This window comes from Vipera ursinii, assembly GCF_947247035.1.
Source record: "Vipera ursinii genome assembly, chromosome: 1".
NCBI classification, from domain to species: domain Eukaryota; kingdom Metazoa; phylum Chordata; class Lepidosauria; order Squamata; family Viperidae; genus Vipera; species Vipera ursinii.
The window spans coordinates 334,422,140-334,438,837 of record NC_139512.1 but is presented as its reverse complement, the minus strand read 5'-3'; the positions used below and the strand labels follow the sequence as shown (position 1 = coordinate 334,438,837).

The 16,698-nt window shown below is 41.4% G+C and overlaps 1 protein-coding gene across 1 annotated transcript in view; it reads right to left on the bottom strand.

Moving 5' to 3' along the window:
* The window catches only part of HADHA (hydroxyacyl-CoA dehydrogenase trifunctional multienzyme complex subunit alpha), a 40,993-nt gene extending 24,384 nt beyond the window's left edge, over positions 1–16,609 (bottom strand). Inside the window, exons 1-6 of the mRNA XM_083360644.1 lie at positions 16,494–16,609; positions 6,074–6,115; positions 5,213–5,283; positions 1,913–2,046; positions 896–1,034; positions 61–180 (exon numbers count right to left, since the gene is read on the bottom strand). Of these exons, the coding sequence (XP_083216770.1) occupies positions 61–180; positions 896–1,034; positions 1,913–2,046; positions 5,213–5,283; positions 6,074–6,115; positions 16,494–16,578 (591 nt within the window). The 5' untranslated portion in view covers positions 16,579–16,609. The remainder of the gene's footprint in view (positions 1–60; positions 181–895; positions 1,035–1,912; positions 2,047–5,212; positions 5,284–6,073; positions 6,116–16,493) is intronic.
* Positions 16,610–16,698: the final 89 nt, after the last annotated feature.

Sequence of the window (16,698 nt, the reverse complement as noted above, 5' to 3'; positions counted from 1 at the left end):
CATATCAAAAAAAGGGGCACAGGAAGGAAAACTGGGTCTTTATCAAAGAGATCATCTCACCATCTTTGGCAATCTCTGCGTGCCTCCTGCTCCTGGAAGCAACCCCAGCAACATCTCAGGAGCTCCCAGGACTGTCTTTTTATCCTTAGTGGCTATTCTATATTGGCAAGCGATGGCAACCTGAAGAGTCAGAAAGCAGAATTACAATTCATTTTCCCCCAAACACATTCCAGGGTCCAGCAATTGTTTTGTATGAACTTTATTCTCTATTATTTATTTTCCTCACAATAAAAAACTCTGTGAGGTGAGTTGGGCTGAGAGAGAATGATTGGCCCAAAATCCCCCGGACAGTTTTTCATGTCTAAGATAGGACTAGAACTCAATTTCCTGGTTTCTAGCTTGATGCCTTAACCACTACACCAAACTAGTTCTCTTTATGCTGAAGAATCCCCATTTTCTAAAACAATCCTACATTAACAACTCTTCTTGAGGTTGCTCCATAGATTTTTCTAATCAAATGTTTGGCAGAATTAGCTAGCTGGAATTTTTATTAATCTGTTTTTATTGTATTAAGGACCGGTCAGTCCTAGAGGAGATCAACCCTGACTGCTCCTTAGAAGGCCAGAGACCTGAAATTGAAACTCAAATACTTTGGCCACCTAATGACAAGGAAGGACTAGAGCCTAATGCTGGGAAAGATTGAGGGCAAGAGAAGAAGGGGAGGACAGAGAATGAGGTGGCTGGATGGAGTCACTGAAGCAGTAGGCGTGAGCTTAAATGGACTCCAGAAGATGGTAGAGGACAGGAAGGCCTGGAGGAATGTTGTCCATGGGGTCGCGATGGGTCGGACACAACTTCGCAACTAACAACAACAAATGGAAGCCTTTCTTCATACCTCTAGCCCTCCGCCAAGGCAGGAACCACTGATAGCCGCAACAATGGGTTTGGGTGACTTTTCAAGGCTCTGCAGCATCTTCTGACCTTCCTGAGATAGTTCAGTTATTTCTTGGCTGGACCCACAATTCTCAATCATGCTACAATGTGAAACCAAAGTGGAGAAAGCCAGATGAATGCCGGCTATCTGGTGAAGAGAATTATATTTACTTCACATCTACAAAAAAGCAATTTGAAGGTTTCTTTTTTCAAGTGAATACTTGAATACTGCTTTAAGTTAATGTGAATTAAAATCTTTCTCAACTTCATATAATGCTCTAATGAGCTTAATTTCATTCGTGATGGGTCCTAGTTTTTTACTTTGGAAAAGAAAATGTTTCTCTAGTACTACCTTGATTTTCTTCTGGACAGTGTCAATTCGGCCACTATCAAATTACTGATTTGGTAATTTCACATTTCACAATGTTAGAAATTTTACTTCTCAATCCCCCAAATGGCTGGATTGGTACATTTTGAAAGAAAAACAAGTGTTTCTCAAAAAAAAATACATCCCAATTTTCTGAGTTTTGTACACTTTTACAAAAGAGGAATTTTGTTTTATATTAAAGCACATGCTAATGCCTTCATCTTTCTTCCCTGAATTTAGAAGTCACTAACCATCTACAACAGGGAAGTAACCATCCTAATGATCAACTACCTCTGTTAATCCATTTTTTTCCAGCAGGGAGCAGAGGATTTTAAGCACACTACCTGTTTTATTGCCCTCTAATGTTTGTGGATAAATTGCAAAGCAAAGTGATTTCTATTTTGCAATACAGCATGCTCAGGGAAGAAGCAGTAAGTGTAAATCTTTTTGGTATAATCTCTTAGGCAAAATATGTAAAAGGTACATATATTAAGAATGTTAAAATAACTTAAATATATTAAGAGGCCAGTAGGGGGTGACCATTTTTTTAAAAAACAACAACAACACAGTATCTCCAGTTATCTAGCAGGGATTCCCCTCCATAGAACTTACTTGATGTCTGCCCCTGCAATAAAACAACCAGGCTTTCCTGAGATAAGGACTGCACTTTTGACAGCATCGTTGCTCCATATTTCTTTCATTATGTCTATAAACTCAGCTTGCATTTCCCTGGACAATGTGTTTACCTATAACATAGAAATAGGTAAGTTAAAACCAAGGCAGAAAGTTCAGTATTAGATGGAGATATCCTTTGCCTTTCTTCCTTCCTGAAACTGGCAATCTCTCCAAAAGAATCGATGCTCACAGAGGCTACGATATTTAAGAATTCAGCACAATAAAATAATCAAACACAAATGTTCTGTGCTTTTCAAGGTACATTCAACAGTAATGATTAGCATACATTTCAAATGCAGGCACAAAATCTTACAGAGAACTGAACTCCATTATCTATGATATGATTTTCTTATGGTAAGATTTTGTCCATGATACAGTATAATTCTATTTCAGAAAAGTCTCAGTTCAAAGCTAACATGTTATGCTTGTAAAATGTTTGACTGCAATAAGAAAAGCTGCCGAAAATTAAGCTCTGATAGTAGAAGCAGTAAAAAAAGAAGGCACTCTTTTTCAATCCTCTAAGTTAAATTGACGAGACCTTGGTAAGTTGGTCAATTTTGGATGGAGGAGTTTTCTGCTTTGAAAGTATAAAATGTCTGGTAGCAGCTTCTGGGAAGAATACAATGTCAGCTCATGTCCTTGTCATAATTCAGAAGTTATATTCTCTTCCCCAAATTGGCTTGATTGTTTTTGTGAAATGCTGCTGCCATTGAATCATTGTGAATCATGCTAGAGGATCATTCTGTGATAATCTTCTAGCTTATCAAGATCATTTTTTATACTTTGTAATGGATGGAAATATATCAAGGAGAGACCCAACCTAGAACTAAGGAGAAATTTTCTGTCAGTGAGAACAAATAATCAATGGAACAGCTTGCCTCCGGAGATTATGGGTGCTCCATCACTGGAAGTTTTTAAGAAGAGATTGGACAGCCATTTCTCTGAAATGGTATAGGGTCTCCTGCTTGAGCAGGGGGTTAGACTAGAAGACCTCTAAGGTTCCTTCCAGATTAATCTTTTAATCTGTTATTACTTGAGCATACCCACTCTGCCTAAATGCACTAGACAGGCAGAAACAATTGGAGACAGTTCGTCCCTCCAGTGACTGGGCCCTGTGCCATGTTGCTCATTTATTCCTTGTGCCACTGTAGCTGAACTAGCTATAGCTTCTGAATGAACTGATTACAAAAAGATCACTTAGATCAGATATACTGAGTTCACTGTGTCACCCACAAAAATGTAGTTCTGTTGTGGAGGTCGGTAACTGACGCTAAAAGTAGACTCTATATCAGGGGTCTTCAAACTTTTTAAACAGGGGGCCAGCCCCTCAGACTGTTGTGGGGCAGCGGACTATAGTTTGGAAAAAAATAATGATTATAGAACAATGTAAAACCAAGTATAAAATTAAAAAATGAAACAAGAAAAATGAATTGGGTTAATTATTTGAATGAGTTTTTAAGTGAAGAAAATATACATTTCCAATGAATCCACACATATTTTGTTCGGGAATGCAACTGCTGGTTTTTCCACAAATAGTTTTTGAGTTGTGGCAGAAGATGGCAGAAGTTTTCCTCCCTCACTTGTTTAATGAGTATGTCCAGTTTTACTTCAAATGCTTTCACATGTGAATGCATATCACAGAAGAGCTTCCCCTTTCCTTGAAGTTGCACATTGAAACTGTTAAGTAGCTCTGTTACATCTGTCAGAAAGACAAGGTGCCATTTCCATTCAGCATTTCTTGCAGACATCTCACGACCCAAACTAGGTAACATCAGCAATGCCTGAAGAGAATGGGATGTGTGGAGTGGAGAAGAGGAGGAGGAGGGTGGTTGTGGGTTCCTTGGTCCTCTATGAGCTTTGTGGCTTTCTTGTAGACATCTCATGACCCAAACTAGGTAACATCATTAGTTCACTTATGGTCCTGAAACATTTACAAGAAAACCACCATCCTCAGAGACAAACACACACCCCCGCCCCCAAAGGACCCTTCATTTTAACCCTGAGCCAGAAATATTCTTCTTGATTGGCATTCTGGACCGTCTCAGGGCAGAAGAACCTGCCTGGCAGGACCTCATTCCTCTTTCCCATGGGGCACATCCCAGTGCCCTCATCCTTCCTCCACCCTTTCCTGGATCCTAAAGGCCAATGAAGTTTCTCTTAACCATCAGCACCGGCATTCCTGAGCTGCTCCACCTCTGGCTTTGCCTACCTCTTGGAGCTTCACCTGGACGCGGCACCCCCCCTCCCACACACACACATTTGTGGATCCAGATGCTCCTCCAAAGACCGATCGCATCCTCCCTCCCAGTGGCTCCCTCGACCTTTCATCACCTCAGCTCCACACAACCCTTTGCAACCCTGGAATAACTTTCCAGGAGCAAATTCTCCTCCTTTTTTCTCGCTCACCCCGGCCGCCCCTCACAAATACCTCACCCTTTACCCGCTCCCCTCACACCCATAACCGGGCCCCCACTCCAGCAGCCCCACTCCAACCGCCGGTGGGGCTGGGTCCCTCGGCTAGGGTGATGTTGAGGGGCAGCGGCAAGGCAGCAGCAGCAGAGGCTGGGGCTCGCATTCCGTAGCGCCTAGCGAGAGACCCGCCTCAGAAGCAGCAGCAGCAGCAGTGGCATTGTCATCACCAGGATTGGCTGCCCTAAAGCGAGGCCAAGGCTGCAAGCGAGGCCTAAACCTTTCAGGCTGGTCCTGAGGTAAAAACATGAATAGGCGAGAGGAAAGGAAGCGGGCGTGGCCAAAGCACAAGCACGCCCTTGAGCGTGCGAGGGAGAAACTGGGAAAAAAACATCTTCTCCCACCAACTCGCCATCCTGCCATTGACTGGGGCTCTTGCCACCATCTACCCACCCTCTCCTCGCGATTGGGCGGCTTGCCCGGGCAGGCCAGATAAAAAGACAGGTCGGGCCGCATATGGCCCATGGGCTGTACTTTGAGGACCCCTGCTCTATATAGACCTGGGCTGAAACCACACTCAAACCTTACAACTAATCTTTATTTTATAACATTTCTTATTTTCAGTAGGGACATTACTATATTAGATCCTGCCACGTTTTTTTCTTCTAGAAAGTTCCCACTCCTTGTTTAGCTCTCCAAGACCCCAACCTCTACTTTCAATTTTTCTGTACAAGAACTTCCTTCATCATCCTTTCTTCATTGTATTTTAGATATTTTTGCCAAGTCTAGATGACTTTCACTAAGTGAAAAGCAATTGGAAAAACTTACCTTGGAATTAGGGGAATTAAAACGAACAACAGCAACATCTTCTTTGATGTCATAATTAACATGGGTTCTAGCTAAGACAGAAAAGAGACAAGAGATGCATGTATTATTCTACACCCCAGAATTCAACAGAGAAGGAAAAAAATGAAGTTCAAAATTATATAGTGCCATTAATATTCAGCAAAAATAAGTAAGTATTTCATATCCTGTGGGAAACAAAGATATCAACTCTCTCATTGATAGGAGGGCAGTTATTCAACAAAACGAATGAAAAAAGGTCTTACTGAGATATGCTGATATTTCAAACCCTTTAGGCCTATATTAGTCATTCTCATAGCTTTCACTTTTCCATATGATGAAGCAATGTTCCCCAGTCTAATTCCCTTCCAGATGTGTAGCTATAATTCCCATCGTTTTCAATAGTTATCACCCAACACACCTGGGAAGCAGAGCTAAGTAATTAGCCTATATTTGTCTTAATTACTGCTGCTGTTCAAAATTTCAGTCTTGTTTTTGCAAGTGCTTCCTATGCTTATCTCCTTATGAAAGAATCCATACTTTGGCCTCCAGCATTTATGAGGCAAAAATAAACATGTTAGATAGAAACAAATTCTTTTTAACGTGACATAAAAGTTCCCACACCTCGCCTCTCCCAGTAGGCTACTGTTGTCTACACCTTTATTAATCCCACGTGTTGCTCTACAATTTCCTTCTCATTTTTTAATTGTTACACATACAAAAACTTCTGAACAGATTAAAACAATGTGCAAAAAACCTGATCAAGAGCCACCTCTATGTAATTTCATTTCATCAGTCAAAATTCTAGCTTATACCCATCAATCCCTACCTAGTATGTATACTTACATTTAACAGCAGGGGAAATGCTGAGGTTTCGGCAAGCATAATCTGGAAGAGATTTCAGGAGTTACACAGGGCTGAAAAATTATTTTAAATCCTCATGAGCAAATATTTTAAACATCCGGGCATTCCAAAGAAGCATCACATTAAAAAAAATCATTGAGTGCCTCCTGTAAAATAGACACATGCACAGATAGTCCTTGACCTATGACCACAATTGGGACAGAAAATCTCACTAAGTGAAGCTCTCACTGAGATGGCACATGACCACAAACTAGCTCTCCCAGTTGCAGTTGTTAAGCAACTGCATCGGTTGTTAAACAGATTGCCTTTACCTGCTCCACTGTGTGAAGAAGGCCAGGAGCCTCTTCCCACTCTACTGCATCCAGGAGGCCCAGACCTCCGCCCAGTCCCACCAGTCCCAGGCCCACTCCTGTTCCACCATGCACAGGTCCACTTACCTTGGCCTTTTTCTGCAAGCAGGCCCCATTCTCATGATCATTGGAAAGGTTTTTCTCAAAAGTGTGCAATTTGGAAAATTATTGTGAAAATGATTGCATTCGTTAGCTTTCCTAGCGTAGGAAGACTGGAAAGCTAGCAAACACGATCTTTCTGAAGGCTAAAAATATTCTAAGCCTCAGAATGATGTTGTTCACTAGCTTTCCTGTGTTCTTCCGTGCACAGGAGACAGCACTTGCGCCAGATTCCATGAACACTGCTTGGATCTTTAGGATCTGAGACCAGTTACTGCAGCCTAGTGGAGGGGCTGAGCTCTCCTGTGTGTGTGGAAGAGAACACCTCTGGCGGGTTGCAGAAATAGGGCTCACATCTTCAGGATCCCAGCCCATTTCTGCAGTCAGTGGACTGAGCTCTGTTCGGCAATTAGTTCTTTCAGCCAGCCCCCCCCCCCCCCGAGATAAGAGGAAGTCCTCCTGGCCGATGGCAGCAGCTCGCAACTTTTCCTGCTGGCTTTCCTCACTGACTTTCTGGGAAAACTGGCAGAGAACATTACAATGACTTGATTGTGGGGTGCTTGGCAACAGGTTGGAACAGGTCATGTATTTGGCAGCCGATGATCAGAAGTGTTTTAAGGGCCATAAAGCACCCTTCCTATTGTAACTCTGAACAGTCGTTAAATGACCCTAAGTCAAGGGCTACAGGAAATCCTCGAGTTACGAATGTAATGGAGCCTGCCCATTCCACTCATAACTCGAGTACTCGTCGGGGTGAATCTTGTATCTTGAACGAGATCACTCCCTGCTTTCACCCACGCATTCCTTGATCGAATTCACAGGCAAATGCGTGGTTCATTAAGTGCGCATGAGGTATCTCAGGGTAGGGTAGGCCATGTGGGGTCTATGGAACGGGCCCCCAAGGCCTCCCTGACCCACAAAGTTTCTTGCCATGCCAGACTCACTTATCTTGAGAAGATCTGTCTCCTCTCTGCCGCGGTTTCTGCCTTTGAGGGAGAAGAGAGTCAATGGAAGCTCCTGGATGCCGTAATATCACGCATGTTCAGGCACCCATTCTTCTTTGTAGAGAATGGGTGCCTGAAGTCTCGCAAGATACCCACAAATTTTCATTTTCGGTGCAAATACCGTGCCTGTCTCCTGTTCTCCCCCCAACTCCTTTCTGCCACCACCGGAACACTTTTTATCCAAACGGAGACCTTGGGAAGACTGGAAGTGCCGTCTGTGTGCAAATGGAACACTTGAAAATGCAGCAAATTGGATAAAAAGTGTTCTGGTGGGGGCAAAAAGGAGTTGGGGGGACAGCACAGTGTTTGTGTCGAAAATGATAGTTTCTGGGGTCCGTATCCCGCAAGGCTTCAGGCACCCATTCTCTGCAAAAGAGGATGGGTGCCTGAACTCGCGCATTATTACGACATCCAGGAGCTTCCATTGACTCTCCTCTCTCTCAAAGGCAGAAAGGAGACAGATCTTTCCAAGGTAAGTGAGTCCAGTGCGGCAGGAAGGGAGGGTGAAGCAGTTGTGGGGAGCAGGGGGGGGATAGGGTGAAGGTTGTAGAGCCTCTGCAGTCGTTCGTAAGGATGAACAACTGTCGTGGTGCTGCAACATTTGTAATATGGGGATTTTCTTATAAACACTAGGGGGCGCTTAATGCATAACTTTGAATGAGCATTAAGTGAACACTTGTAACTTGGGCATTACCTGTACTTGTTGTCCTTGTTTAGTGTCTGCCTTAGACAGTAACCATTCACAGCTATAACAGCGATGAAAAAGTAACTTTGTAACCAATGCCCTTATTTCTAATCTTTGCAGTGTCTCTCTTTCTCTCTCTTTCATTATTTGTATTGATATGGGAATGATCTGGAGGGATGATGGGAAGAGATGCTGCCTAGGGTGCGATCAAACAAGAGGGAGAGGAACCCATAGCTGCTTAATGGTCAGATGGTTTACCATTTTATGACTTTTCTTGCCACAGTTGTTAAGTGAATCATTGCACTTGTTCAGTTACTAACATGGTTGTAAAGTGGATCTAGTTTTCCCATTGACTTTACTTGTCAGAAAGTCACAAAAGGTGATCACATGACTCTGGAACACTTCAACCATCATAAATATGAACCAGTTGCCAAGCATCCAAATTTTGATCATGCAGCCACAGGGAGGCAGCAATGGTTGTAAGTGTAAAAATGGTCATAAGTCACTTTTGTCAGTATTGTTGTAACTGCAAACAGTTACTAAACAAATGGTTGTAAGTTAAGGACTACCTGTATATTGTTACAAACAGCTCAGACCTCGTGATTTTTATATGCTTTTGGCACCTAGGAGTGAAAAATTGGATCCTCTCTACTTATCATGGCCAATAACTGAATAGAGATGATGGGAGATGTAATCCATTCTACTTGGAGGACAATATGCATTATGGGCTGTCTTCTCAGATTAAATCAGTATATCCTGTCTTAGATCAATGGCCTTTTAATTTGCTACTAAAAGAACTCCTTGTGCAGTTCTGAGCTCTTCAAGGACATGAACATTGAATGGTATTTTGTTCAATGTAATTTAATATTATGTTGAACAAATTCTGGATGGCATGGCTTTTTGCTTTCTGTGTGGACTTAAAACTGAAAGCATGGAAAAATCTTACTTCCATGGAATTTGGTTAAATAAAATAAAAAAATAGCAATAAGAGAATGCAAAAACTGTGGAGTGCAAAAAGCAATGACCTCCTTTTTCTAAAATAGCACTTTTAACATTTTATCACCTATGATTTTTTTGAAGTATGGCTTTCAAAGCATATTAAGTCTGAAATGGGTTAATAACAATTAAAAGACAAATTACCTATTGATACGCTGAGCAAAAATGATAATGAAAAGCGTACTCAAAATGGGGGGGCGGGGGGGGGGGGAATGTACAAGTCCTAAATAAAAACACAATGATTAATTTAAAAAACCCACACGTCCATACTGAAACATGCTATGCTTTGTAAGTCAGTCACATGATCTCCGCTCAAAAGCTGGAAGAGTGCCCAGCCTTCCTGCTTACTTCCAACAGAAGCAAACGGAAAAGACAAGACCTTTCACCTACATTCCATCTCGTCCAGAAATGCTGGCAATGAAGAGCTGGGATCATATGCTTGTCCCCACTATCTTCCTAACAAGCCTCTCCATGTTTGTCTTCTCTATCACAGTCAGTTCAGCAAGATAAGCATACAATATTTACCCAGAACTGTTACCCACAAAATAGAACAGGTAGAAAATGCACTATGAACACAGATTTAAATTCAACGCAATGCCCTGCTTTCCCTACATTGTCCACTTAAGTTTTGCCAGGTCCCACTGAAACCAATCCAGGAAAAGTCACCCCACCACATATAAATACCTGCATATGACACACTTGTATGTGTTTGTATATATTTGTGTTTATATATACACAAATACACATACAAATTTCCCGTCCCGCCATCTTTATTTTTACCACCTATATTTTAATCTATATCTTTTTCCACATAAGTAGTCAAGAGTCATTTTTTATTGTGGTAGCAAAGAACCTGGTTAAATGATAAAGTAGACCACAACCGACTACTTGATAAGGTAGAAAAATGTGGGTTAGACAGCATCACCACCAGATGGATTCCTAGCTGGCTGACAGGCCGTACTCAGCATGTAGTCCTCAATGGAACCGCATCTACATGGTGCCCCAGGGCTCTGTTCTGGGCCCAGTGCTCTTCAACATCTTCATCAATGATTTGGATGAGGGAATAGACAGGGAACTCATCAAATTTGAAGACATCAAGCTGGCAGGAATAGCCAACACTCCAGAAAACAGGCTTAAGATACAGAAGGATCTTGACATACTTGGAACATTGGGCGCTATCTAACAAAATGAGATTCAATGGTGAAAAAAGTAAGGTTATACATTTAGGCAAAAAAATCCCAAATGCACAGGTATAGTTTAGGTCAGGAGGTACCTTACTCAATAGTAGTAACTGTGAGAGGGATCTCAGAGTCCTAGTGGACAATCACTTAAATGTGAGCCAGCAGTGTGCTGCAGCTGCCAAAAAAGGCAACACAGTCCTAGGCTGCATTAACAGAGGGATAGAATCAAGATTCCGTGAAGTGTCAATACCACTTTACAAAGCCTTGGTAAGGACACACTTGGAATACTGCATCCAGTTTTGGTCACCACAATGTAAAAAAAGATGTTGAGGCTCTAGAAAGAGTACAGAGAAGAGCAACAAAAATGATTAGGGGACTGGAGGCTAAAACTTACAAGGAACAGTTGCTGGAATTGGGTATATCTAATTTAATGAAGAGAAGGACGACGGGTGACAGGATAGCAGTGTTCCAATATCTCAGAGGCTGCCACAAAGAAGAGGGAGTCGAGCTATTCTCCAAAGCACCTGAAGACAAGACAAGAAGCAATGGATGGAAACTAGTCAAGGAGAGGAGCAACCTAGAACTAAGGAGAAACTTCCTGACAGTTAGAACAATTAACCAGTGGAACAACCTGCCTCCAGAAGCTGTAAATGCTCCAGCACTGGAAATCTTTAAGAAGAGACTGGACAGCCATTTGTCTGAAATGGTATAGGGTTTCCTGCGTGAGCAGGGGGTTGGACTAAATGACCTCCAAGTTCCCTTCCAATAACATTATCATCATCACTACCACCACCACATTATTATATAAAACCTTTATTCATAAAACATGAAACTCAGTCAACTGAACACTCAAATTGACTGGCAATAATGGTTGACACGGGTTGCTACCAGCACCCTAGGTATCAACCAGGTATCTTCTTAAAAGGTAAGATGTTCCAAGTAGCGCAGTTTTTTGCAGCTTTGCTGGAGTTATTGCAGGAAGCTACAATTTCTTGATGTATTTTGCAAAGTTTTTGGACATATTTCCCAGTGCCCCGATGACAATGGGTATCACTGTTACACGTTTCATCCATAATCACGCAGTTTCGATGGCCAGGTCGTGGTATTTTGTAATTTTTCCCAGTTCTTTTTCTTCGACTCTGTCATCTTCTGGTACAGCGATATCAATCAACTGTACGCTTCAGTTCTCTATGACTGTGATATCTGGCGTGTTGTGTTCCAAATGGTAATCTGTCTGTTAGAACAATTAACCAGTGGAACAACCCGCCTCCAGAAGCTGTGAATGCTCCAGCACTGGAAATCTTTAAGAAGAGACTGGACAGCCATTTGTCTGAAATGGTATAGGGTTTCCTGCCTGAGCAGGGGGTTGGACTAAATGACCTCCAGGTTTCCTTCCAACATCATCATCACCACATCATCATCACCACATCATCATCATCATCATCATCATTATTATTATTATTATTATTATTATTATTATTATTATTATTATTATTATTATTATTATTATTATTATTATTATTATGTATTTACCAGAAACTGTGCTTCCAATTCCTTTGTTTTCAACAATTTCCCCAATTTACAAATTATTACTTTGGGGAAAATCCTCACCATACTGCAACCTAAACTTGGGATTGGTTTTTGTCCACAATTCCTGGGACATAAAGATTTATCATTCTCCTACCCAGCTTTTTGAAATGATTTCACAAAATTAAGTCTATTTGCTAGTTACCTATTATAGAATGGCAGAGTCCTGTAGTTTGATATCTTTTAAAACCAACATTGACAGTTACATATGTCCAAGCTTATAATACTATAGCATTAAGAAAGTATGTACACTGTACAACAACCTTTAATCGCTTTAAAAGTAGCCTTTGAACTTATACAGTTATGAAAGGACATTGGTAGCAATTGCTTTCTTAAACTATAACTTTGTAATCTATTATCATCATCAACGAACTGATAACTATATTGTACGTTATGATATTCCAACCATAAAATCTAATGCTATGACACAGCATTAGATATCTTTAGGTTACAAGTCTTTCTCTTTTTTCCCCATAACCTTTCCTTGTTTAGAATATAATCCCCTGAGATATAAAAATATATTATCCTAATCATTATGCCACATGTTTCTTCCATGGCTATTTATAGGAAATTCAGTAATTATTTTAACGTGAGCTTAAATGGACTCCAGAAGATGGTAGAGGACAGGAAGGCCTGGAGGAACGTTGTCCATGGGGTTGTGATGGGTTGGACACGACTTCGCAACTAACAACAAATTATTTTAAACTGTATACTCTGCAGTAACAAAATTGGTTTTTCCGAGGTAGTTTCTCTCTTAGGAAAATACAAGCACTTACCCACTGACAACAACAATAACTTGTAATGTGTCTCCACAGTTCAACCACAACCAAAGAAAGCAAATAAATATAAACAACTTTTAAAGGCAATAAAACCAATACAAATTTTAAGGTCAAATGAGATCGGGCAAATCTATTACGAATTGAAAAGCAACCGAATTGAGTAACAATGGAACATAAAGTAAAACTGATTATACTAGAACAGAATCTTGCCTATTTATTGAAAAAACATTTTTAAATGCTCTCGTGATGTGGTGCCTGGAGAAAAGAACATCTAAAAAGTTCTTTCCTTAGGTTTTTTTCAAATCTTCAAAATAATATTAAGATGTTTTATTTACCAGACTCTTGACTAACAAAACCATCAATGGCATGCTATTATAAAGTGGTGCATTAGCAGACGAGTGAACAACTTTTTGCTTGGGTGGGAAGTCAGCCCCACCCCAGAGAAAGAAATATTTTAGGAAATATTAAAAAGACAGAATATATTTTCCCAAAGGATCTTAAAAGCAGAAACCAACTCTCCCCCCCCCCATCCCAGTCTCTCTACCCCAAACAGAAGCAGAAAGATTAGAGCCAGGAAGCTTGGATCAGAAAGACAAAAATCCCTAGAATCAACAATCCCTCACACCAAAAATCCAAGAGTCATCAGCCACACCCCCAGGGAAGCAGGATATGACCTTTGGGACATAATAGGATTAACCCACCACCATCAGAATAGCAGAAAGGCACACTCAGAATCAGGTCAAAGTTCATGCCACAGGAACAACTCCAAACAAAAGGCCCCAGAGGGTATTAAAAACACACCACTCCCAGCAATGTGCGGTCAGCTTTCCCAGAGCCACGCTTCTGTCTGGCTTTGCTCTTCAATAAACTCCAACCTTCTTTCTAAAGCAATCTCCATTTTGTTTATTCCCAGCTTGGACTGGACCCTGATGGAGATTTTTCTTTCAATACTTGCTTGGGACCTCACATGGTTTTCTGAGAAGGCTGAAGGGATGTAGCAAGAGGACTGGATACATAAAGTTGGTGCAGCCACTATTTTCTGGCAATAATCAAAGAGCTGTATTAAAATTCTACCTACCAGTTCTTAAGGCAGCAGAAAATCATTACTTCAAATTGCCGAGGCTTGCTGAGCCCTCAGAAGGCTGACAATAGATGCAAGCCTTTTTAAAACACAGTTTAGAAACGTGAATGAAGTGTTCCTCCATCTGTATTTCTCATCCCACCAAGCTTGATATCAACAATTAACTCTTCTCCCTAACATGAGTTGGGCTGGGTGAATATAGGTCATACATGGAACAGCTTGTTTAACTATCTATCAACCTGTCCAACTAATATGTCACAAGAGTAAAATACCGCATGCTTGTGACTTCTCCATAAGGCTATTTATGAACACAGATCTAGTACTCTTCTGAAAAAACACTAAACCCATGTGCAAAAATAGTTTGATTGATGTGTTACAGGCATAAAAGAGGAATGTAGGACAAAATGTGAAAGAGCAATAAAATGTGGGCTCCATTGTTGATTACTGCTGCAATAGAACAGCAGTGTGAACAACAAATCCAATTGTGGAATGTGGATAACAGCACCATGAAGTAGCTTATGGAAGGTCATTGAATGGAACAGCGCCAACACCACCTATCTGGTACAACCTAGCACCGTATTTGTAACTTAATTTTCAAAGTCAATCATGATGCAATTCTTCTCCATTATCTATATAGGATCCAATCAAAAGTCAAGCATAGGAACTATTTTTTTACATCTTTGTCTTAACTATTGTATTTTTTTTCACCAAAATGCATTTTATTACAAAGTCAAAGCTGTAACAAATTAGAAAATACAACCACTAAGTTCTTTGAAACTTAGGAACCAGATTCTCATCTTGACCATCCTTTTCTAAAATCTTTGAAAACATAAAATAATTATGCATTTTTATTCTTCTAGTTAATTTTCCTTAATTACAAACTGTTTACAAGCAACCAGATTACAATGGGATTACAGTGACAAGGACTGTTGTTGGTGAATGATTCAGTCATGTGACATTGTGCTTTATGGCTGCATTGCTTAGTGGTGGAAATTCCTGTCCAACTGCCGTCATAACACTATGACTGCTTGTACAATGGGACTCATGGTTTACAGCACTTCAGAAAGAATCCCAAACTTATAGGTGCTACATTAACCATTTAAGTGATTCATCTTTATTTCCCCATCCTGAGCAACAAATATTCTCCACTATCACAGAGATTAAGATGCTAGACTTGGAACAGGGAGCCCTAGATTCAGATTCACCCTCAGTTATGGAAATAAATTTTTCTACTCTATTATTTAAGTTTTTACTATTCTGTACTTGACAACTTCCATTTAAGTTGTTAGTTATACCAGACCACAGTGTATGCAAAACCTGGACGGGAGTGTGTGCACACATGCCATCAGGTAGGTAGGCAAGCCATGAACTGAGGCGGGGGATTTGGAGAGAGACAGGGATGCTGCTGCCCCCTGCCCCACCTGCAACACCTCTTTAATGGCACAAACCTCTCTTTTTGCAGGTGCATCGGTCCAGGAAGCTCCATCTCAGAGTGAGTGCAGGAGATCTGGGGCTGGACTGAGCCAACAGAGCAGTGGCAAAAGGAAACACCCACAAACTGGGGGGGGGGAGTAGGAAAAGTGTGTGTGTGTGTGTGTGTGTGTGTGTGTGTGTATGTAGGCTTTGGCATCAGGGTGCCAAAAGTTTAGGCAAGGTTGAGGAGTCCAAATATTTAGGGGAGGTTGTAACATGTGAACCCCTCTCTAGTTCTTCAGAAGGATCCTTGGGAAAGGAGATGGAAAGGCGGAGTTAGATAAAGGAGAAGCTGGATTTGGGGGGGAGGGTTGGTGGTGCATCAAGAGGTGAGGAGGCTGAGTGACCAAATCAATGTGCTAGTGTCATCTGTGTCCCTGAGCTGCATTTTGCAAATATGACAGCCTGACATATAATCCCCAAATTGTACACTACCTTAAAACTAGCCCAAACTAGCTCAAAATGCCAAAACATTATTGCAACTGATCTCCAAATCAAGACCATGTGGACAGGAAAACTGCCCAACTGGCAACACTACCATGCATCTGGGGAAGCAGGAGCCACCCAAAAGGGTGGGGGGAAGGATGTGGGGGGAAAAGAAAAATTGTAGTGATGCTGGAAGATTTGGCATTAGATGCCAAGAATTCAGGAGAGGTCCAGAAGTCTAAATATTAAGGGGAGGGGTGTTTGATGTTGCAAAGCCTCAACCTCTCCTCCAGTTTTGCAAGAGTCTTTGGGAGAGGAAATGGGAGGAAATGGAGGAGCAGCTAGAAAGGAGAAGCTGGATTTAGAGAATGAGATGCCTGAAACTAATATAATGATTTTGTAAGTTCTGCTTATATTTGAGCCAAAATATGCAGGGTTTCCTCGAGGCCTGAAAAATATTTCAAGGATTTCTCCTCAAAGGGTTGATTTAGATCTAGATCTAGATAGAGATTAAAGGCACGATGGAGTGAAGTAGGCTAAATAATATCTTTGACCACTTCTCATTAAATGGAGAGAAGTAAGTATAAAGGATGAGTATAAGCTGGTGCCAGTTTAGACCATGAGTAAACCTAGAAACGCCCCCTTCCTCCCTTACCCTACAAAATGAAGAGTCGGTGCGCTTCCTCCTATTCCCACTCAATTAACCAAGCGCCTGCAAGTTTCCCTTCCAGCCTTTCTCACCTAAGAGGCTGCTCCGGGTCGAGCAATACTTGGCAGCCGCCGTGAAGCGCGTCAAACTCCCGATAGCCCTGACAGCGGCCGCCATCTTAGCCCAGCGGGGAGGTCAGTCAAGCAAGCGAAGATTGAAAGACGCGAAGGAAGGCGATAAGGGCGTGGAAAAGCCGAAGAGGGCTTTCCCTTCTTCTCCGTCGCTCTCGCTTAGTAA